Source organism: Pollachius pollachius (genome assembly GCF_949987615.1).
Source record: "Pollachius pollachius genome assembly, chromosome: 14".
Taxonomy (NCBI): domain Eukaryota; kingdom Metazoa; phylum Chordata; class Actinopteri; order Gadiformes; family Gadidae; genus Pollachius; species Pollachius pollachius.
In genome coordinates, this window is record NC_136947.1 from 10861342 (window position 1) to 10879620 (window position 18279).

The following is an 18279-nucleotide window of genomic DNA, read 5'->3' on the forward strand; positions in this document are numbered from 1 at the left end:
ACTCTGTGGCATATAGATTACGAGGAGCAGGGGGACAGGGATGAGCAGAGAGGAGGAAGGAGGAGCAGAGGGGAGGAGAGAGGAGCAGGTGTAACGTGATGTGATAATGAATGAGAATCTGTCAATTCCCAATGAAGTGAGTTCCAGTGTTTGTGTGGCTGAGCTGGTCTTTTCCTGGACGTATCATGAGAAGGTCCCCCTGTAGCCTCGAGTACCTACCTTCCTGTTGCGACGAGGTGACAACATTTCAACAAGGTTACAACAACATTACAACAACATCACCTCAACTTACCCAACCGGACAACGCACCCGACCCAGCCTTAACAACACAATAAACAGACACAACACTAACTCACACACTGTAATAACTAGGAACCAGACTAACCCATCCCTTTACACTAACCATCACTCTACTGATATCACTATACTATCCATCCCTATACACTGACCCTCACTCTACTGACATCACTATACTATCCATCCCTATACACTGACCATCACTCTACTGACATCATGTACTATCCAGCCCTGACCCTATTTACTAGACCCTATATTACTAGACCCTATGTTACCAGGACCCTATGTTACCAGACCCTATCATACCAGGGCCATCACTCTACTACTAACCATCACTAACCACCATTAACCATAACTCTACTAACCATCACTATCCATCACTCTACTAACCATCAATAACCATCACTATCACGCTACTAACTATCACTAACCATCACTCTACAAACCATCACTAACCATCACTCTGCTAACCATCACTCTGACGTAAGAAGGTGAAACGCCCCTAGATATGATCCTGAAGTCTGGTTGGTGAGAGTTGCCTAACGTATAACTAAATCACCTTTAGAACCAGACTCAGGGACACGCTGTAGGATCCAGCTTCTATCTATAGGACTCTGACCCCGCCCCCTCCACGCTCCGCCCCCCGGGCTACTCTGCAGTCAAAGTACGTCCCAACTTCCCAAACTACAAGTGCCTTCTCCGTCCGTCGATCCAGCGCCTCTCCGTCAGACCCCTGCTGAGCCCAGACAGCCCGGGTTGGAGCCATGAACTCCGGGTCGGTGGACCTACTCTCCCCGGACGACTCGGTCCTGGTCCAGTCCTCCGTGGCCCGGCTCAGGCTCCGGGCGCAGGCGGAACTAGACCCGCTGCACATACTGGACTTCTCGGACGGGTTCCTCATCAAGTTCCTCCGTGCCCGGGACCTGGACGTGGAGCTGTCCCTGAAGGTGAGACCCCCCTCCCCGGAGACAGAAAGAGAAGCGACACGTGGAGCCTTTCATTTAGTCGTCTTCACTTGAGACGGTTGATTACTAGGATATTGATTCATTGATTGATTTAGGATATTGATTCTTTGGCGTAAACCAGATAATTCGTCATCTCGAAGACACCACACCTACATGTCAGTAATAACACGCTTATACCGCTGGTCCGCCTGCAGTCTGACCCGCGGGGGTCAATAACCCCCACTCTGATTCTTGGAAATTCAACTTATCAGCTGTTATACACGCACGAGCAGTGACGGACTGGCCCTCTGGCATTCGCGGGCCGCGGGCTCCAGTGGGCCGTTTGAGCCGGACTGCCAATCAGAGAGCGGCATGATTGTCACAGCCGCGCGGAGCAAAAGGCGGCCCCATAACATTTCGGCCCACTCTCGACCGTCAATAATTTTCTATGGCCAAATTTCTCGGAGCTCCTCACCACTGTTTTCAATGAGAGAATATATTTATACCAGAGACATGGGTCTCTATATCACAGTCATGGCTACCCTCAACTTTTACATCGATCTACATTGTTTTGTAGCCAAATTTCTTATTCAGATGTTAAAAAATGTGCATGGTTTGAAATAAAACAATCTACCTGTATCTTCTTTATTTGATTATTTGTTTGCAAAAGTTTAAATGAAGCAATGTCTTCTGGGAATTTCAAGACCAAATCGAGTAGGCTAGACCGCATCTGCGTGTTTGGGGTTGTTGGAAGTTGGAAGCTATACTGTGGAAGTTGGAAGCTATACTCTGTCGCCATCAGTGATGGCGACAGAGGAAGAGGAAAGAGAAAGAGGTCCTTATGAACTTGGATTCGGATGACGTGATAGACCCTTACCTGCACCTTAAAGGCCGTCTCTGTACTGTCTGACCCTTACCTGATCCTTAATGACCTGTCTCTGTACTGTCTAACCTCGACGTGCTCGTTAATGACTTTTCTCTGTACTCTCTAACCCCTACCTGCTCCTTAGTCACCTGTCTCTGTACTGTCTAACCCCTACCTGCCCCTTAATGACCTGTCTCTGTACTGTCTAACCCCTACCTGCTCCTTAATGACCTGTCTCTGTACTGTCTAACCCCTACCTGCTCCTTAATGACCTGTCTCTGTACTGTCTAACCCCTATCTGCTCCTTAATGACCTGTCTCTGTACTGTCTAACCCCTACCTTCCCCTTAATGGCCTGTCTCTGTACTGTCTAACCCCTACCTGCTCCTTAATGACCTGGCACTTGCTGTCTAACGCCTCCCTCTCTGCAATGACTGTCTAACCCCTACCGGTCTGCAGTGACTGTCCATTTCCTCCCTGTCTGCGGTGACTTTCTAACCCCTCCCTGTCTGTGTTGACTGTCTAACCCCTACCGGTCTGCGGTGACTGTCTAACCCCTACTTGTCTGCGGTGACTGTCTTACCCCTCCCTGTCTGTGGTGACTGTCTAACCCCTCCCTGACTGCGGTGACTGTCTAACCCCTCCCTGTCTGCGGTGACTGTCTAACCCCTCCCTGTCTGCGGTGACTGTCTAACCCCTCCCTGTCTGCGGTGACTGTCCAACCCGGTTGTGTTCCAGCTGATGCTGAACTACCAGCGCTGGAGGAGGGAGAGCCCTGAGATCAGCGGCTGTCTGTCGCCGCGCTCCGTCTCCGCGCTGCTCGACAACGGTTACCATGGCGTCCTGCCGCTCAGAGACCACAGTGGCAGCAGGGTGCTGGTCTACAGGATATGTAAGTGTTTGTGCTTGTGTGTGTGCGTGTTTGTGTATGTGTATGAGGGGCCGTATGGGACATTTTTCAGAATTAGCATGCGCATACACATATGAAACCAAACTCATTCACATACTATACTGAAAACCTTGCACACATACAAGTGCAAAGCTTTTACATACACAACTGAAACACTCTCACACAAACAACTGAACAATTATACACTCACGACACATACACAACTGAAAAGCATGCATAAGAACTAGTGAAACCTTTTATGTACACATATGAAACTATTAACATACTATAGTGAAAACCTCAGACGTGTATGTGAAAGTGTTTCACTCATGTGTGTGAGGATTTCAGTGAAAGTCAGTCAGTTGAAACGGAAGGTGGTTGAAAAAATAAAGTGCGCAATTCATTCAAAGAATAGACACAGACATATGCTACAGACACAGGCACTACACTGATGTCTGCTCAACAACAGCCTACAGGTAGCCGTCGCTGTATGATTTGTGCAAGATTTATCACGCAACACTTTTGCTCAAGATGAAATATTTGAATGTTGCCGCAACATTCGCGTGATGACAGACAATCAGTGTTCACTCCCTGAGTGACGTAACCTAACAGCCTATCAGCGTTCAACCGGCTAACCATTCCCTGCAGTGCAGTCCAGAGTGAACCGCAGCATGGAGGAGAAAGGGATTTTTGCCATTTGCAACTCCCGGAGCTCTATATATAATAGTATATAATATTATATACTATAATATATAAATATCTATATAATAATATAGCTGCGAGCAGCAATGAGGGGGCCTAGCAGAATATGACTTAATAAACTTATTTTGGTGGACAAACATAATTGGTTAGGTGGCTACATGATGACCGTCTCAGTAATTTCACGTACAATGAAGGCTATTGGCAAATGGTTATCACAATAAAAATACATTGAAGTTGCTGTCTAAGGGCTGGAATCGACTTGCTACTAACAACATCTGCATACGGATCAGGGCTGTCATACGTATTCTGCGATCGTTTGGTGCGTTGATCGTCCACGTCGTCGCAAGGTAACGACGTGTCCGCAAACAGAATTTTCAGCTCGGCGGCAGCTCAGCTCCCGGAGTACAATCCCTTTCTCCTCCATGTAGCGGTTCATGGACTTCAGAGTGTCAAGGCCAAAGTACCTTTCCCCCAATTCTTCTCAACCATGGACGAGATATCCCCCACTACGAGTCTTTACTTGTTGTGGAAGTACCAGAGACGTCAGATGCAGTCTTTATGATTAATTATATCATCCGAGGCGCACATTGCTTTTGGCCGTGATATTAGATCTAATATTATATAAATACCCATATATAATATTATTATTATTATATTATATTATATAGATTTAGAGCTCCAGGAGTCCGCAAATGGCAACAATCCCTTCTCCTCCATGCTGTGGTTCAGTCTGACAGCTCATTGGTCAATGGGCAGCAGCTCATTTGCATTAAATCTACAGACACCAGAAACAGCGCATTCTGAAGGGACTGAAACAGAGGGGCATAGCGGTAGGCAAGACTTTTTCCTACAAGCTATTTCCAGCAAACAGCTTCAAAAACATGTTTTCTGGAACTCAAATACTATGTTTACTTGTTGGGAAAACACCATAATATGTCTCCTTTAAAGGTCACCAAATTGTTTGGGTGTCCCCAGGATGATGATCTGTACCGACAGCGATATATTGTTTCACTTCTTATGACAAATGTACTTATTGTAAGTCACTTTGGATAAAAGCGTCTGCTAAATGCCCTAAATGTAAATGTAAAATGTAAATGATGTCATGAGTCTATGTACCAAGTTTGGCTATGATATGTGCTAAGAGTTGCTGAGAAATGGGCTTACTTCCTGTTAGGCGGCTTCGCCGTCAAGTTTGACTGACTGTCACGGCCAAACAATTTTGAATTTGAAAAAGCTGTTCGACAGATTTGTTCAGCTTGGACTGAATATTATATCGGGCAAGTTTCATGAAGATTGGACAGAGTTTCTGGCTGGTGGATATGTACTATTAATTTTGACAACTTTCAACATGGAGGCCAAATTCTGATGTTTCCATAAGAAATAATTTATTAGCTATATGGGATGGTCTGACAGTATCACCAGACATTGAAAATACGTTTTTAATGTACTCATGTGAAGAAAGAGGAGTTAAAACAGATCTTCATTAATTACAGCGCCCCCTAGAGGTCAAGGGTCACCAAATTTACTGAGTGTCCCCATGATGATGTCATTGGTATGTTTACCAAGTTTGCTTATGATATGTCAAAGGGCTGCTGAGAAATTGGCTTACTTCCTGTTTAGCATGTTTGGCTATGATATGTTAAAGAGTGGCTGAGAAATGGGCTTACTTCCTGTTTGGCGGCTTTGCCGTTAAGTTTGATTGGCTGTCATGGCAAAACGGTTTTGAATTTGAAAAACTGTTCAATGCATTTGTTCAACTTGGACTGAATATCATATCGGGCAAGCAGTGTTGTGCCTGAATGCGTTCATTGAACGATAGTTCATAAACTCGTTCATATTTTGGGCGAACGTGAACTGAACGTACTGTATTACTGCCTGATGAACGTTACTGTGAACTCGCTCATTCTGGTGTCTGTGAACGGCACGCTCACTTGGTTTAACTTTGTTCAATAGGGGGGTTATTTGTTTATCAACACGGCGGATGTGCGCGCAGAACGCTGTGTTGTTTGACCGGTTGCCATGGTAATCTCTGTGTGGTTAATTTGCAGTTGCGGTGTTGTCAGCTTACTGTTACATTAAACTGTAATCAGAAAACACGGTTATATGCTATAGACCCTATAGCATCTGTCGTATAAAGGCTGGGACGAATTTCAAATTATAAATATGTACACTTTATGTTGAAAATATAGACCGTCGCGATTCCCATTGAAACGAATGCGCGGTGATTATTCTTCAAAATTAGAGCTGTTAAATTGTGAAAAATGAATTAAACTGTAATCAGACAACGCGGTTATATGCTATAGACCCTGGACTATCTGTGGTATAAAGGCTGAGACGAATTTTGAATTATAAATATGTACAATCCATAGTGTTCATAGCTCAGCGGACTAGAATACCTCCTAGAATCATTGCTTGTTGGCCGGAACCGGAAAGGGGGGCTATTTACGTTTGGTTGTAGTCTTTTCACTTGGTTCTCCATCTCAACCGTAGTGATAGAACCCAGCGACAAGACTACAGCCAAACATGAACACCCCCCCTTTCTGTTTCCGGCCTACGAGCAATGAATCTTCCAACAGAAATCAATGGGATTTACAAAATGCGCTAAATGTGTATACTGTATTTCTCTACGATACTCGATTCAACCACTCTATTTCATCCTAGACAAACCACAAAGGGGGCTCAATGTTCAAAATACCGGAAAAAAATAATAGCTCACAGCAACATATTGAAAAAAAGAACTATGAACTAGTTCAAAATTTTGAATTATGAACGTTTAGCTGGACTAGTTCATTTTAAAATTTGTGAACTTTGAACTAGTTCAAGTAGAAAGTGAACTTTCCCAACACTGCGGGCAAGTTTCATGAAGATTGGACAGAGTTTGTGGCCTGTGGATATGTACTATTGATGTGGACAACTTTCAACATGGCGGCCAAATTCTGATGTTTCCATGAGAAATAATTTAATAGCTATATGGATTGGTCTGACAGTATCAGCAGACATTGACCATAAGTTGGAAATATAATCATGTGAAGAGAAAGGAGTTAAAACACATCTTCATTAATTAAAGCGCCCGCTAGAGGTCAAAGGTCACCAAATTTGATGAGTGTCCCCATTGTATGTCATGGGTCTTTGTACCAAGTTTGGTTATGATATGTCAAAGGGCTGCTGAGAAATTGGCTTACTTCCTGTTTGGCAGCTTTGCGGATGAATTTGACTGGCTGCCGCGGCCAACCGGTTTAGAATTTGAGAAATCTATTCAATAACTTGTGTGAAGCATGGTCTGTAGATCATCTATGCCAAGTTTTGAGAAGATTGGATGGGAACATTTGTGATAGGAGATGCATTTTGAAGGTTTTTGATAAAAACCAAGATGGCAGAAAATGACAACATAAGGTGCGTCCTTGTTTGTGGAAATTGTATGAATGGGTCAAAAGTTATAAACATGAATGCATGTCCAACTTTGACCTGTTTGTGGCGCTAGAGCTCTTGAGTTAGCAACCGCAAATTTCTGTGCCCATGGGAGTGTCCTGAATCAGTGTGCCAAATATCACAACTTTTTAAGTTGAGTTATTGTGGAAGTACCAGAGAAGTGGGAGTACCTGACGCAGTCTATTCATAATTTTGTAATGACCACGGAAGAGGCAGTGAATGAAGAATTGATGAGACAGCTATTTATTAGATACCACCGCTAATAATCCGTTGGAACCCACACAAGCCCTGTAACCACGACAACGCCGGTAACCACAACAAACACCCCAAAGCCGAAACCGCACGAAAGCTCACCCTGCTAAGGCCCGCCCCAATCTCCCAAACCCCATGACGCTACAATATCATCCGGAGGCGCACACAGCTCTGGCCGTGATATTATATATAATATTATATTGATATTTATATACTATAATATTATATTCTTCTTTCTTCTTCTTACGCCAACTGTCCCCATGTATGGCCAGACTTCTTCACATCTGCATCCAGGTATCGGCGCCAGCTGTTTCTTGGCCTGCCTCTCTTTCATATTCCCTTGCAGATTCCAAAAGAGGGCGTGTCTTGCACTGCTGGATGCAGCCTTGTGAAGGGTATGGCCAACCCATCTCCAGCATCTTCGGAGGATCTCTTCCTTAACAGGCTGCTGTCCTGTTTGCTGCCACAGCTCCAGGTTACTGATGGTGTTCGGCCAGCGTACTCTTAGGATGCGTCTGAGAAAGGTGTTGATAAAGGACTGGATTTTCTTCATGGTGGTGACCGTTGTTCTCTAGGTCTCTGCACTGTACAGAAGAACAGGCTTTACCATGAAGTTAAAGATCCTGATCTTGGTGTTCCTAGGCAGCTCAGAGTATCCCGAGACTTTCTTCAGCTGGTGGAAAGCTGCCTTTGCCTTTCCAATCCGAACCTTCATGTCAGCATCTGTCCCTCCCAGCTTGTCGACTACACTGCCAAGATAGGTGAAGCTTTCCACTTCCTGTAGTGCTTCCCCCTCTAGCCTGATGGGGGTTGTGATGGTATTGTTTACTTTGAGGATCTTGCTCTTCCCTTTGTGTATAGTGAGGCCAAGGCATGCTGAGTGAGTTGCGATGATAGTGGTCTTCTCCTGCATTTGTTGCTGGGTGTGGGAAAGAAGTGCCAGGCCATCAGCAAAGTCGAGGTCATCCAATTGTGTCCAAGGTGTCCATTGGATGCCATTCCTCTTCTGGGCAGTTGATGTCTTCATTACCCAATCCATCGCCAACAGGAAAAGCAAGGGTGACAGTAGGCATCCTTGCCTCACCCCTGTTCGTACTTCGAAAGGCTTCGGTAAGCTGCTGGCCATGAACCATTCTGCAGGTCATTCCTTCATATGAGTTCCTGATTATGTTAGTAATCTTTGGTGGTACACCATAGTGTCTCAACAGTCTCCAGCTGGTCTGCCTATCCACACTGTCAAATGCCTTCTCATAGTCATAAAATTGAGAGCTGAGTTCCACTCCAAGGACTGTTCCAGGATAATCCGCAGGGTTGTTATCTGGTCAGTGCAGGATCTACTCTTCCTGAAGCCAGCTTGTTGATCTCGGAGACAGGGCCGCTGCTGGCCGTTTCGGTGCCCTACGCGAGCGGGGGGGGGGGAGCCTCTTTTTATATATTAGGTAAAAACATATAATTGCCGAAATTGAGTGATAGGTTATGCAATTAAGAAAAAACAACGGTGGGCCTCTTCATAACTAATTTATATATTTTTTTAATTCAATAATGTAATAATTATTTTTATTTTTTTATTTTTTTTACAAACCATAATTTTTGGTGCCCCCCCCCCAGGTACTTGGTGCCCTACGCACTCTGCGTATAGGGAGCGGCGGGCCTGCTCGGAGATGTGGGTCGACCGCATCTTTCATCCTGTTTAGGAGGACTCTATTAAAAATCTTGCCTTGGGTTGACATCAGTGTTATCCTCCTGTAGTTGGAGCAGGAACTAAGGTCACCCTTCTTTGGGAGCTTGATGAGGTAGCCCTCCTTCCACTCTGTTGAAATTTCTTCCTCCTCCTCCCAGATATTTTGAAATAAGGGATAGAGCATTTCCACAGTGGTCACTTCATCCACTTTCAAAGCTTCTGCAGGAATGGTGTCTGGACCGGTTGACTTTGCGTTTCTCAGTTGCTTGATGGCCTTATACATTTCTTCCTTCGATGGAACGTCACAATCGATAGGAAGGTCACAGTTGGCTGGCTGGATATTTACTGGGTTCGATGGAGAAGGTCTGTTCAAGAGATCCTCAAAATGCTCTGCCCATCTACGCTTTTACTGTTCTATCCCTGGAATAGTTTTCCCTTCTCTGTACCTCACCGGCCTCTCTGGTTGACTGAACTTAACTGATGGCTTTTTATGTTGGTATACAGCTCCCTCATGTTACCCTTTTGAGACGCATCTTCTGCCTCTGCTGCCAGTGCCTCTATGTAAATGATCTTGTCTGCCCTTATACTCCTCTTAACTATTCTATTTGCTCCTGAGTACTGCTCTTGGGCCTTGGCTTTTCTAGCATGTGTGCGGCTGCTGCTTATTTCTGCCTTCCTCCTTTTCCTCTCCTGGATCTTTTCTAAGGTCCCGCTGAGATCCATTCTTTTTGCCCCTGCTTTTTGTTACCTAGCACTTCCTGACACGTTGATGTTACTGCCTCTTTAATGCTCTGCCACTTTTCATCCATGGTCTCTCCCTCAATCTGCTGTTGTATAATCCAGGCCTTTTTGGAGAGTGTGGTTCTAAACTCTTCTAGCCTTGCTGTTTCTTTCAGAGCAGTGATGTTGTACCACTTGCGTTGACTGGTTTGCCCTGTCAAGTTCCGCCTCAGCTTGAGCTTCAGATGGTGGAGATGGTGATCTGATGCAACATCCGCTTCCCTTCTGACTCGTACATCTTCAAGAGATCTTCTGAACTTTTTCCCGATGCAGACATGGTCGATCTGATTTTCTTTCATCAGATCTGGTTACACCCAGGTGGCCTTATGTATCCGTTTGTGTTGGAAGAAGCTCCCGCAGATGACAAGGCTCATAGCGGCACACAGGTTGGCAAATCTATCCCCATTATCATTCATCTCCCCCAAGCCTTGTTTTCCCATTATTTTCTCGTACCCCTGGTTGTTACTGCCGATCTTGGCGTGGCAGTCACCCATGGTAATGACGATGTTTCATCTTGGGCATGCCTGGATGATGGTCAGTAGCCTGTTATAAAAATCCTCCTCACTCTCATTGGTCGCGGCATAGCATTGGATTATATCCATGTTGATCCTCCTGTTCGATGTGCGGAAGCAGGCAGTGAGGATCCGTGGGCCATGTGCCTCCCATCAAATGAGAGCTCTCTGTGCCATCATTATCATCATCAAGGCCACTTTCTGGCTGTGGGGCGCGTTTGCTTCCTCGTGGACCGAGAACAGCAGCAGCTCCCCTGTGGCTAGCTTCTGCTGACCAGCGCCTGTCCACCTAGACTCACTGATTCCCAAGAGATCTAGGTTATAGCGTCTCATCTCGGCTACCACTTGAGCTGTTTTGCCGGTCTCAAACATGGTTCTGACATTCCATGTTCCGATGTTAGTGGTGGTCCTGTAGAGATGATGGTTGTCGGCCTAGTAGCTTCCAATAGGCTTTCCCTACTAGGCGTCATACTTTCTCCATCTGTGGGTCCATCCTCTCCAAGGGCCTTAGTTTTCTTTTGAGTTTCTTGTTTGCGAATCTATAACGTCGTTCTTTTTCCGGGGTGGGGTTGTTGGATCACGCCCAACCCCCAACCTGGAGGACCATGTGCTGATCTTCGTCTGTTCTCTACCATGAGTCCTGCCCGGCTTGGTTGAACCTGCCAGGGGCCTAGCCCTCGCTGGTATAGCCCTCAGGGTCACAGAGGCACACAAGCCTCCCCACCATGACAAGGTAGCAACACATTGGGGAGGTAATATTATATACTTTAATATATAGAGCTCCAGGAGTCGCAAACGGCCACAATCACTTTCTCCTCCATGCTGCGGTTCACTCCGGACTGCACTGCAGGGAACAGTTGGCCGGTGGAACGCTATTTGGCTGTTACATGACGTCACTCAGGGAGTCAACGCTGATTGGCTTTCATCACACGACTGTCGCGGCAAAAGTTAATTATTAATTAATAATAATAATAATTCAACTCGAGACGTGTAGCGTCGTGTCGTGCTACTAAATCACCGTGAACAAGCTTGCCCGTACCAGGGCCTTCATTCCGCGCCACATTTTCAAATCTTGCTGCAGGTTTTTCTAGCGTCAAAATTTGCCTGATACGCGTCTCTACGTTAACTTTGTATGGAGTCGTGTCGCCCCGTCGCGTTTGGTTGGAATGCATAGCGACGGCTACCTGTAGGCAGTTGTCCAGCAGCGCTTTCTTTTTTCAACCACCTTCCGTTTCAACTGAAACGCCTTCCGTTTTCACTGAAATCCTCACACACACTTTCACATACATGTCTGAGGTTTTCAGTATAGTATGTGAATAGTTTGTATGTATTTGTATGTATGTGAGAGAGAATTTTTCAGCTGTGTATATGAGCACATTTCACTAGTACGTGTGAAAGCATTTCAGTAGTCTGTATAAAAGGTTCCACTAGTTGTTACGAGAGCTTTTCAGTTGTTTGAGTGAAGTTGTTTCAGTTGTGTATGTAAAAGCTTTAACTTGTGTGAAGTTGTTTCAGTTTAGTATGTGAATGGTTTCATATGTGTGTGTGAGAGGACATTTTTCAGCTGTGTATATGAAAACATTTTACTAGTATGTGTGAAAGCATTTCAGTAGTCCATGTAAAGGTTTTCACTAGTTTTTATGCAAGCTTTTTAATTGTGTATGTGAGCATATAATAGTTCAGTTGTTTGTGAGTGTTTCAGTTGTGCATGTAAAAGCTTTTCACTTGTATGCATGCAAGGTTTTCCGTATAGTATGTGAATCACTTTGGTTTTATGTGTATGCGCATGCTCATTCTGAATAATGTCCCATGCGGCCCCTCATATGTGTGTGTGTATCTGCATATCTGTATTGTGATAATTAATAGGATTTTGGCTCATAGCTATTACACAAATGTTCGCTGTTTCAATACAATTCTCACTGTGTGTGTGCCTGTGTGTGTGCGTGTACGTGTGTGAATGCGTGTGTGCCCGTGCATGTGTGTGTGCCCGTGTGTGTGCGTGTGCATGTGTTTGTGTGTGTGGTGTACGTGTGTGCCCGTCTGTGCGTGTGCGTGTTCGTACATGTGTGCCCGTGTGTTTGCATGTGTGTGTGTATTTGTGTGTGTGTGTGTGTGCGTGTGTGTGCGTGTGCAGGTCGGTGGAATCCTAAGGACTGGACGGCCATCCAGGTGTTCAGGGTCAGCCTGATGACATCAGAGGTCATCGCCATGGAGACGGAGACCCAGCAGAGGGGGGTCAAGGTGATCTTTGACCTGGAGGGGTGGAGCTTCAGCCACGCCCTCCAGATTAACCCCTCCCTCGCCCGCAAGATCTCCTCTGTACTCGCGGTCAGTAGATATGTACAAATATATATATGTATACCACATAATACAAATATATATACTACATAATAATAATATACCACATAATACGAATATATATACCACATAATACTAATATATATACTACATAATACTAATATATATACCACATAATACGAATATACATATTTATCACATACATAGCAATATATATACCACATAATACTAATATATATTTACTACATCATCCAAATATATATATACTACATAATACTAATATCTATTTATACTAAATAATACTTATATATATACTATATAATACTAATATATAGATACCACATAATACTGATATACATATACCACATAATGCTAATATATATATATACCACTACCACATAATACAAATATATATATACCACATAATACTAATATATATTTACTACATAATACAAATATATACATACTACATAATACTAATAGATGTATATGAATATCTATACCACTTAATACTAATATATATATATACTAAATAATACTAATATATATACTATGTGATACTAATATATATACCACATAATACTAATATATATATATACGACTATCACATAATATAAATATATATATATATATACACCACAAAATACTAATATATATACTGCATAATACTAATATATATATATTTACCACATTATACTAATAGATATATACCAATAAATTTATACCACATAATACTAATATATATATATACTACATAATACAAATATATATATACAACATAATACTAATATATACATATACAACATACTAATATATATACAACATTATACTGATTTATATATCCTACATTATACTTAGATATAGATATAGATATTTACTACATAATACAAATATATACTACATAATGCAAAGATATATATACAAAACAAAATAATAATAATATATATACATACTACATAATACTAATATATATATATACCACATAATATCTATACCCCATAATACTAAAAGATATATACTGCATAATACTAATATATATATACAACATAATACTAATATATATATATATATAAGTGCTGTCAAGCAATTAAAATATTTAATCGCATTAATGTCATAGTTAACTCGCGATTAATCGCATATTTTTTTATATTCTAAATATCCCTTGATTTCGTGCTGCTAGCCTTTTAGTGAGATCAGAGAGTGTTGCGAAGGACAGTAATAAAATATAATTGGTAAGATGAAAATAAGAAGAGAGACCCGCAGTGAATTCAACCTGGTCCACTTGACATCGGGTAGGTGCATGACAGTGGTAGACCTACCGTAAAACTTCAATAGCCCAGGCTTTTATTTGTTTCAATCACTGAACTTTCGAACAAAACTCTTGCCCAGCAAAGATAGAAAATACTAACATTTATTATTTAAACCAGTATGAATATTCCTACCGTACGTAGGCCCAATATTGTGTTTATAAAAGTTCCTTGCAGCGCCGTCCGGCAGCCTGAGCTGTGCGCCCGCAACCTTTCACTCACTCAACAAGCAACACTAACAAACTGTCAACGTCGCAATCAAGTCGATTTTGTCTAGAGGGGAGTAACTGAGCGACCTCTCCCGAAGTGGTACAGCCCAGGTGGGCCTTGAACTGCGATTGGTCAGAAAGACGTAACAGCTAATGACAACATTGAACTCTCGTGCAGGCTCGAACAGAGTCAAACACAAACACACACACACTTTTAAGGGGTTGTTCAACCGCTCTGTATCCTTGCTTGCCCCAACACGTTTGTGCGGCGTGCTTGTTGTTTTGTTTCCGGTGTTGCTAGATCCGGTATGGTGAAGTCGTTTTTCTAACGTGACTAGTTGTTGCTAGACAGCAGGTGAAAAAACGACAACGTTTGCCAAGCCAAAAGAGCGTTAATCGCGCGATAAAAAAATGAACGCCGTTAAAATTGGTTTGCGTTAACGCTGTTAATAACGCGTTAAACTGACAGCACTAATATATATACAACATACTAATATATATAATAATAATAATAATAATAATAATAATAATAATAATAATAATAATAATGATAATAATAATAATAATACATTTTATTTCAAGCGCCTTTCATGTCACCCAAGGAGACTGTACAGTAAAGGTAAAACAAAATGGTAATAAAATAACATGTGATGTCATCTCACTCATTGTTTTCAATGCCTGATGAAGATCCCTAGAGATCGAAACGTTGCCTGTTAATAAATCCACTTCTGGAGCATTTAAACAGTGTGCAGACCCTCCTTTTTTCTTAATAAAATAACCTTACCCGTAACAGGGACAATAAAACAGACACTGAACATTTGTTACACACACTGTAGAGAAAAAACAAAACAAAACTAGATAATAAATAAAACAGGGCTAAAAGATACTGCTACATATACTACATACTTATATATAAATATTGTATTACAGTGTATATAAACTTTAAGACATGTGTGCAACATGTGTACAACATGTTACACACCTGTTGTGAGCATGTATAACATGTTATAACATGTGTGTAACATGTTGGATAACATGTGTGTGTAACATGTGTAATATTTTATATAACATGTATATAACATGTGTATAAAATGTTGTATAACATGTGTACAACATGTTCTATAACATGTATAAAAAATGTGTGTAGGACTCATTCCCTCTGAAGGTGAAGGCGATCCACCTTATCAACGAGCCGATCTTCTTCGGGCCGGTCTTCGCGATGCTCCGCCCCTTCCTGCCAGACAAGATAAAACAGAGGGTGAGTGACCTGTCAATACTTACCATATATATATATATATTCATACAGTAACCCACGATCCCCGGGCTGTGCTCACGGTATTGTAACCTTATGTTGGACATGAATTATTAGTAATTATTATGTGGTTATTATGACCTGCCAGTGTTGTTTACCAAGAGTATAAACTGCTTCCTGTCTCCGCCCCCTGCCTTGTCCTGATTGGTTTAAAGCGTAGCCGCTGCGTGTGTCCTTCCTCTGGCCCTTATATGGTGATATGCCCTGTGATTGGTTGACCTGGTGTCCCTAGGTGCACATGCATGGCTTCAACTACCACGACTCGCTGACAGACTTCTTCCCCACCTCCCTCCTCCCCCCGGAGTACGGGGGGGAGGGGCCCGGGCTGGAGGGGGCGTGTCAGCAATGGGCCAATCGGCTGCTCCAGTCCGAGCGGCTGCTGGAGCAGATCGCCGCCCACCGCACGGGCGACGTCACCGTCGGCAACCAGATCACGAGAGGAGAGGAGGAGGAGGAGGAGGAGACAGAGGAGGTGCACCATCAGGAGGAGCAGGAGGTGGACCATCAAGAGGAGGAGGTGCACCAGCAGGAAGAGGATGAGGAGGTGCATCAGCAGGAGGAGGAGGAGGTGCACCAGCAGAAGGAGGTGCACTAGCAGGAGGAGGAGGAGGAGCCTCAGGAGGAGGAGCAGGAGGCTGAAAGAAGGTCATGAGTTATATGGTATTGCGGCTCCACCCAAACACAATGTGCGTCCTCTTGCTAACTGTCAATGTCCCTGAGCTGAACTTCACTAACTGGTATTTCTCCAGTGAAGCCAGTTCAGACAGCCTGCAGAGCCCTCTGCCCGCCCAGATGCTCTGGACATGAAGTCCTGCCTCTCTCCCCAATCACCCAATCACTGCCCAGTATCACAAGCAAGTCATTCCTGAGATGAGAGGGGAGGGGTGTAGCACCTAGCACTTAGCATAGCCCTTAGCCCATAGCATAGCACGTAGCGTAGCATGTGATGTTTGTCATTGGAACAGATATACGTTGTGCTAAGGGGAATCTGTTCTAGGCTGTGTGTGTGTGTGTGTGTGTGTGTGTGTGTGTGTGTGTGTGTGTGTGTGTGTGTGTGTGTGTGTGTGTGTGTGTGTGATGGTCACCTAGTGTACTATCCGTCCTATCCATAATATTATCAATATTAAATGTGATATTAAATATCATTCTTATAACATTCTACTCTGTTCCTCTCCTCTCCTTTCCTCTTCTCTTCTCTTCTACTCTCCTCTCCTTCTCTCCTCTCCTCTCTTATTCTGACCAGTTGGAGCCATGGGTTATTTAAAGGGTATTTTTATTTTTAATTCAAGGTATTTAAACTGTATTTAACAGCCAGTCTTATAGCTTTGATTTTAGTGTTTTAACTGTTGGACAAAGGAAGAATTGTGAAATATATTACTGGGCGATCTGCTTTTTTATAATAGTCTGTTTTAAATAGTGTATATTCAGTGTTCAGTTGTGTGTGCCTTTGGACATGATTGAAGATAGTTTAGAAAGGTCACTTTGGCATTTAATAAAAAAGTAATGTTTTATTTCTTCTGTGTATTAAGGATTCATGTGTGGTGGGATTTGATGTTTGTATTTGATGTTACTACCTGAAGGTAGGTTTGAGAGCTGTTGAGAGAGAGCAGAAAAGTAAATTTGTACGTTTCTTCTCCAATGAAAAGTGTGGCATTCACACTCCTGTGATTGACAGTAGGGCTGGGCGATATATCGACATTTGAAATATATCGATATTTTTTCAAACGAGATATGGAACAGGACGCTATCGTCAACATCGATATAGTTTAATTTGCGTTGAAAGTACAGCACATTTGATCCAAATAACAGCAGTTTCAAACCGCGACTGCCGCCTGCTATTTCGTTACTCTGCTTATCTCTCTCCCGCACTGCCTCACACACACTCTGCCCCGGCCCCCCTTCCACTCACGTCACTTTTTTTAAATCCCCTACGGCGCGAAACATTGAGTCCGCCGGCAAACGCGGCGCCGAGGAGCTTGTATGTAAGCGGAAGACAAATGGCTCCATAGTTTTGAAATGTTTTGGTACAAGGTGTCTGACGAATTACAGTATCAGGTATTTTGTAGAGAGTGCTTAAAATCTGTCGCAACTAAAGTGTTGAGTACGTCCAACCTCTTCCATCACTTGCAGCAGCACAAAGTGCTCAAAAATACGTGCAGCGACTCAAAATCTTAAGCTCTCTTGACATTAATTATTTTTTATTCAGATAAAGGCAGTTCAGCAATTGTCCCAAAATGATTGCGGACTCCCGGACACTCCGGTGGTTTTCGCTCCATGTCGCGATTCAATTCTGTGCTTCAGATTGATGAGGAAGTGGAAGAACCAGAGACACTTCACTGGGCTGAGGGATAAATAATATAACTTAAATCATACTTCTCGCACCTTTAGTCTTTAAGGTGATAGAGTTAAGACAATCGTTACGATGACAGAGTAAGTGGTAACTCTTACTGTAAACTTTAATGGCTCTGCGATGCTGGTGTTACTCTGTAGGTGAAAGACTGAATGTATCCTGTGAACGCGCTAATAAACGATCTGCTTATTTTAACCTTGGAAGTCATGTTCTATCCCATAATAGCAAGCAGATATAATATTGTATGATAAACATTAGACCAGTGTAGGGCTAACCCCGCTAAGATCAGATCCAGACAGCAGGACTACAGACAGGTCAACAGACAGTATGTCAATAGACAGACAGTAGGTCTACAGACAAACAGTAGCTCTACAGACAGTACAGACAGTGGGTCTACTTCACTGTAGAGCCATTATCTTTATGACCTGTCGGTTCTGTGTCCATGAGTGTGTT

The 18279-nt window shown here is 43.1% G+C and overlaps 1 protein-coding gene across 1 annotated transcript; it reads left to right on the plus strand.

The window, feature by feature from the left end:
- The first annotated feature begins 1001 nt into the window (after positions 1-1001).
- ttpa (tocopherol (alpha) transfer protein) lies at positions 1002-16991 on the plus strand. Its single transcript, XM_079751488.1, has 5 exons — positions 1002-1244; positions 2844-2997; positions 12485-12678; positions 15312-15422; positions 15709-16991. The coding sequence occupies exons 1-5, from the start codon at positions 1062-1064 to the stop codon at positions 16069-16071; spliced, it is 1005 nt and encodes a 334-aa protein (XP_079607614.1). The 5' UTR covers positions 1002-1061; the 3' UTR covers positions 16072-16991.
- Positions 16992-18279: the final 1288 nt, after the last annotated feature.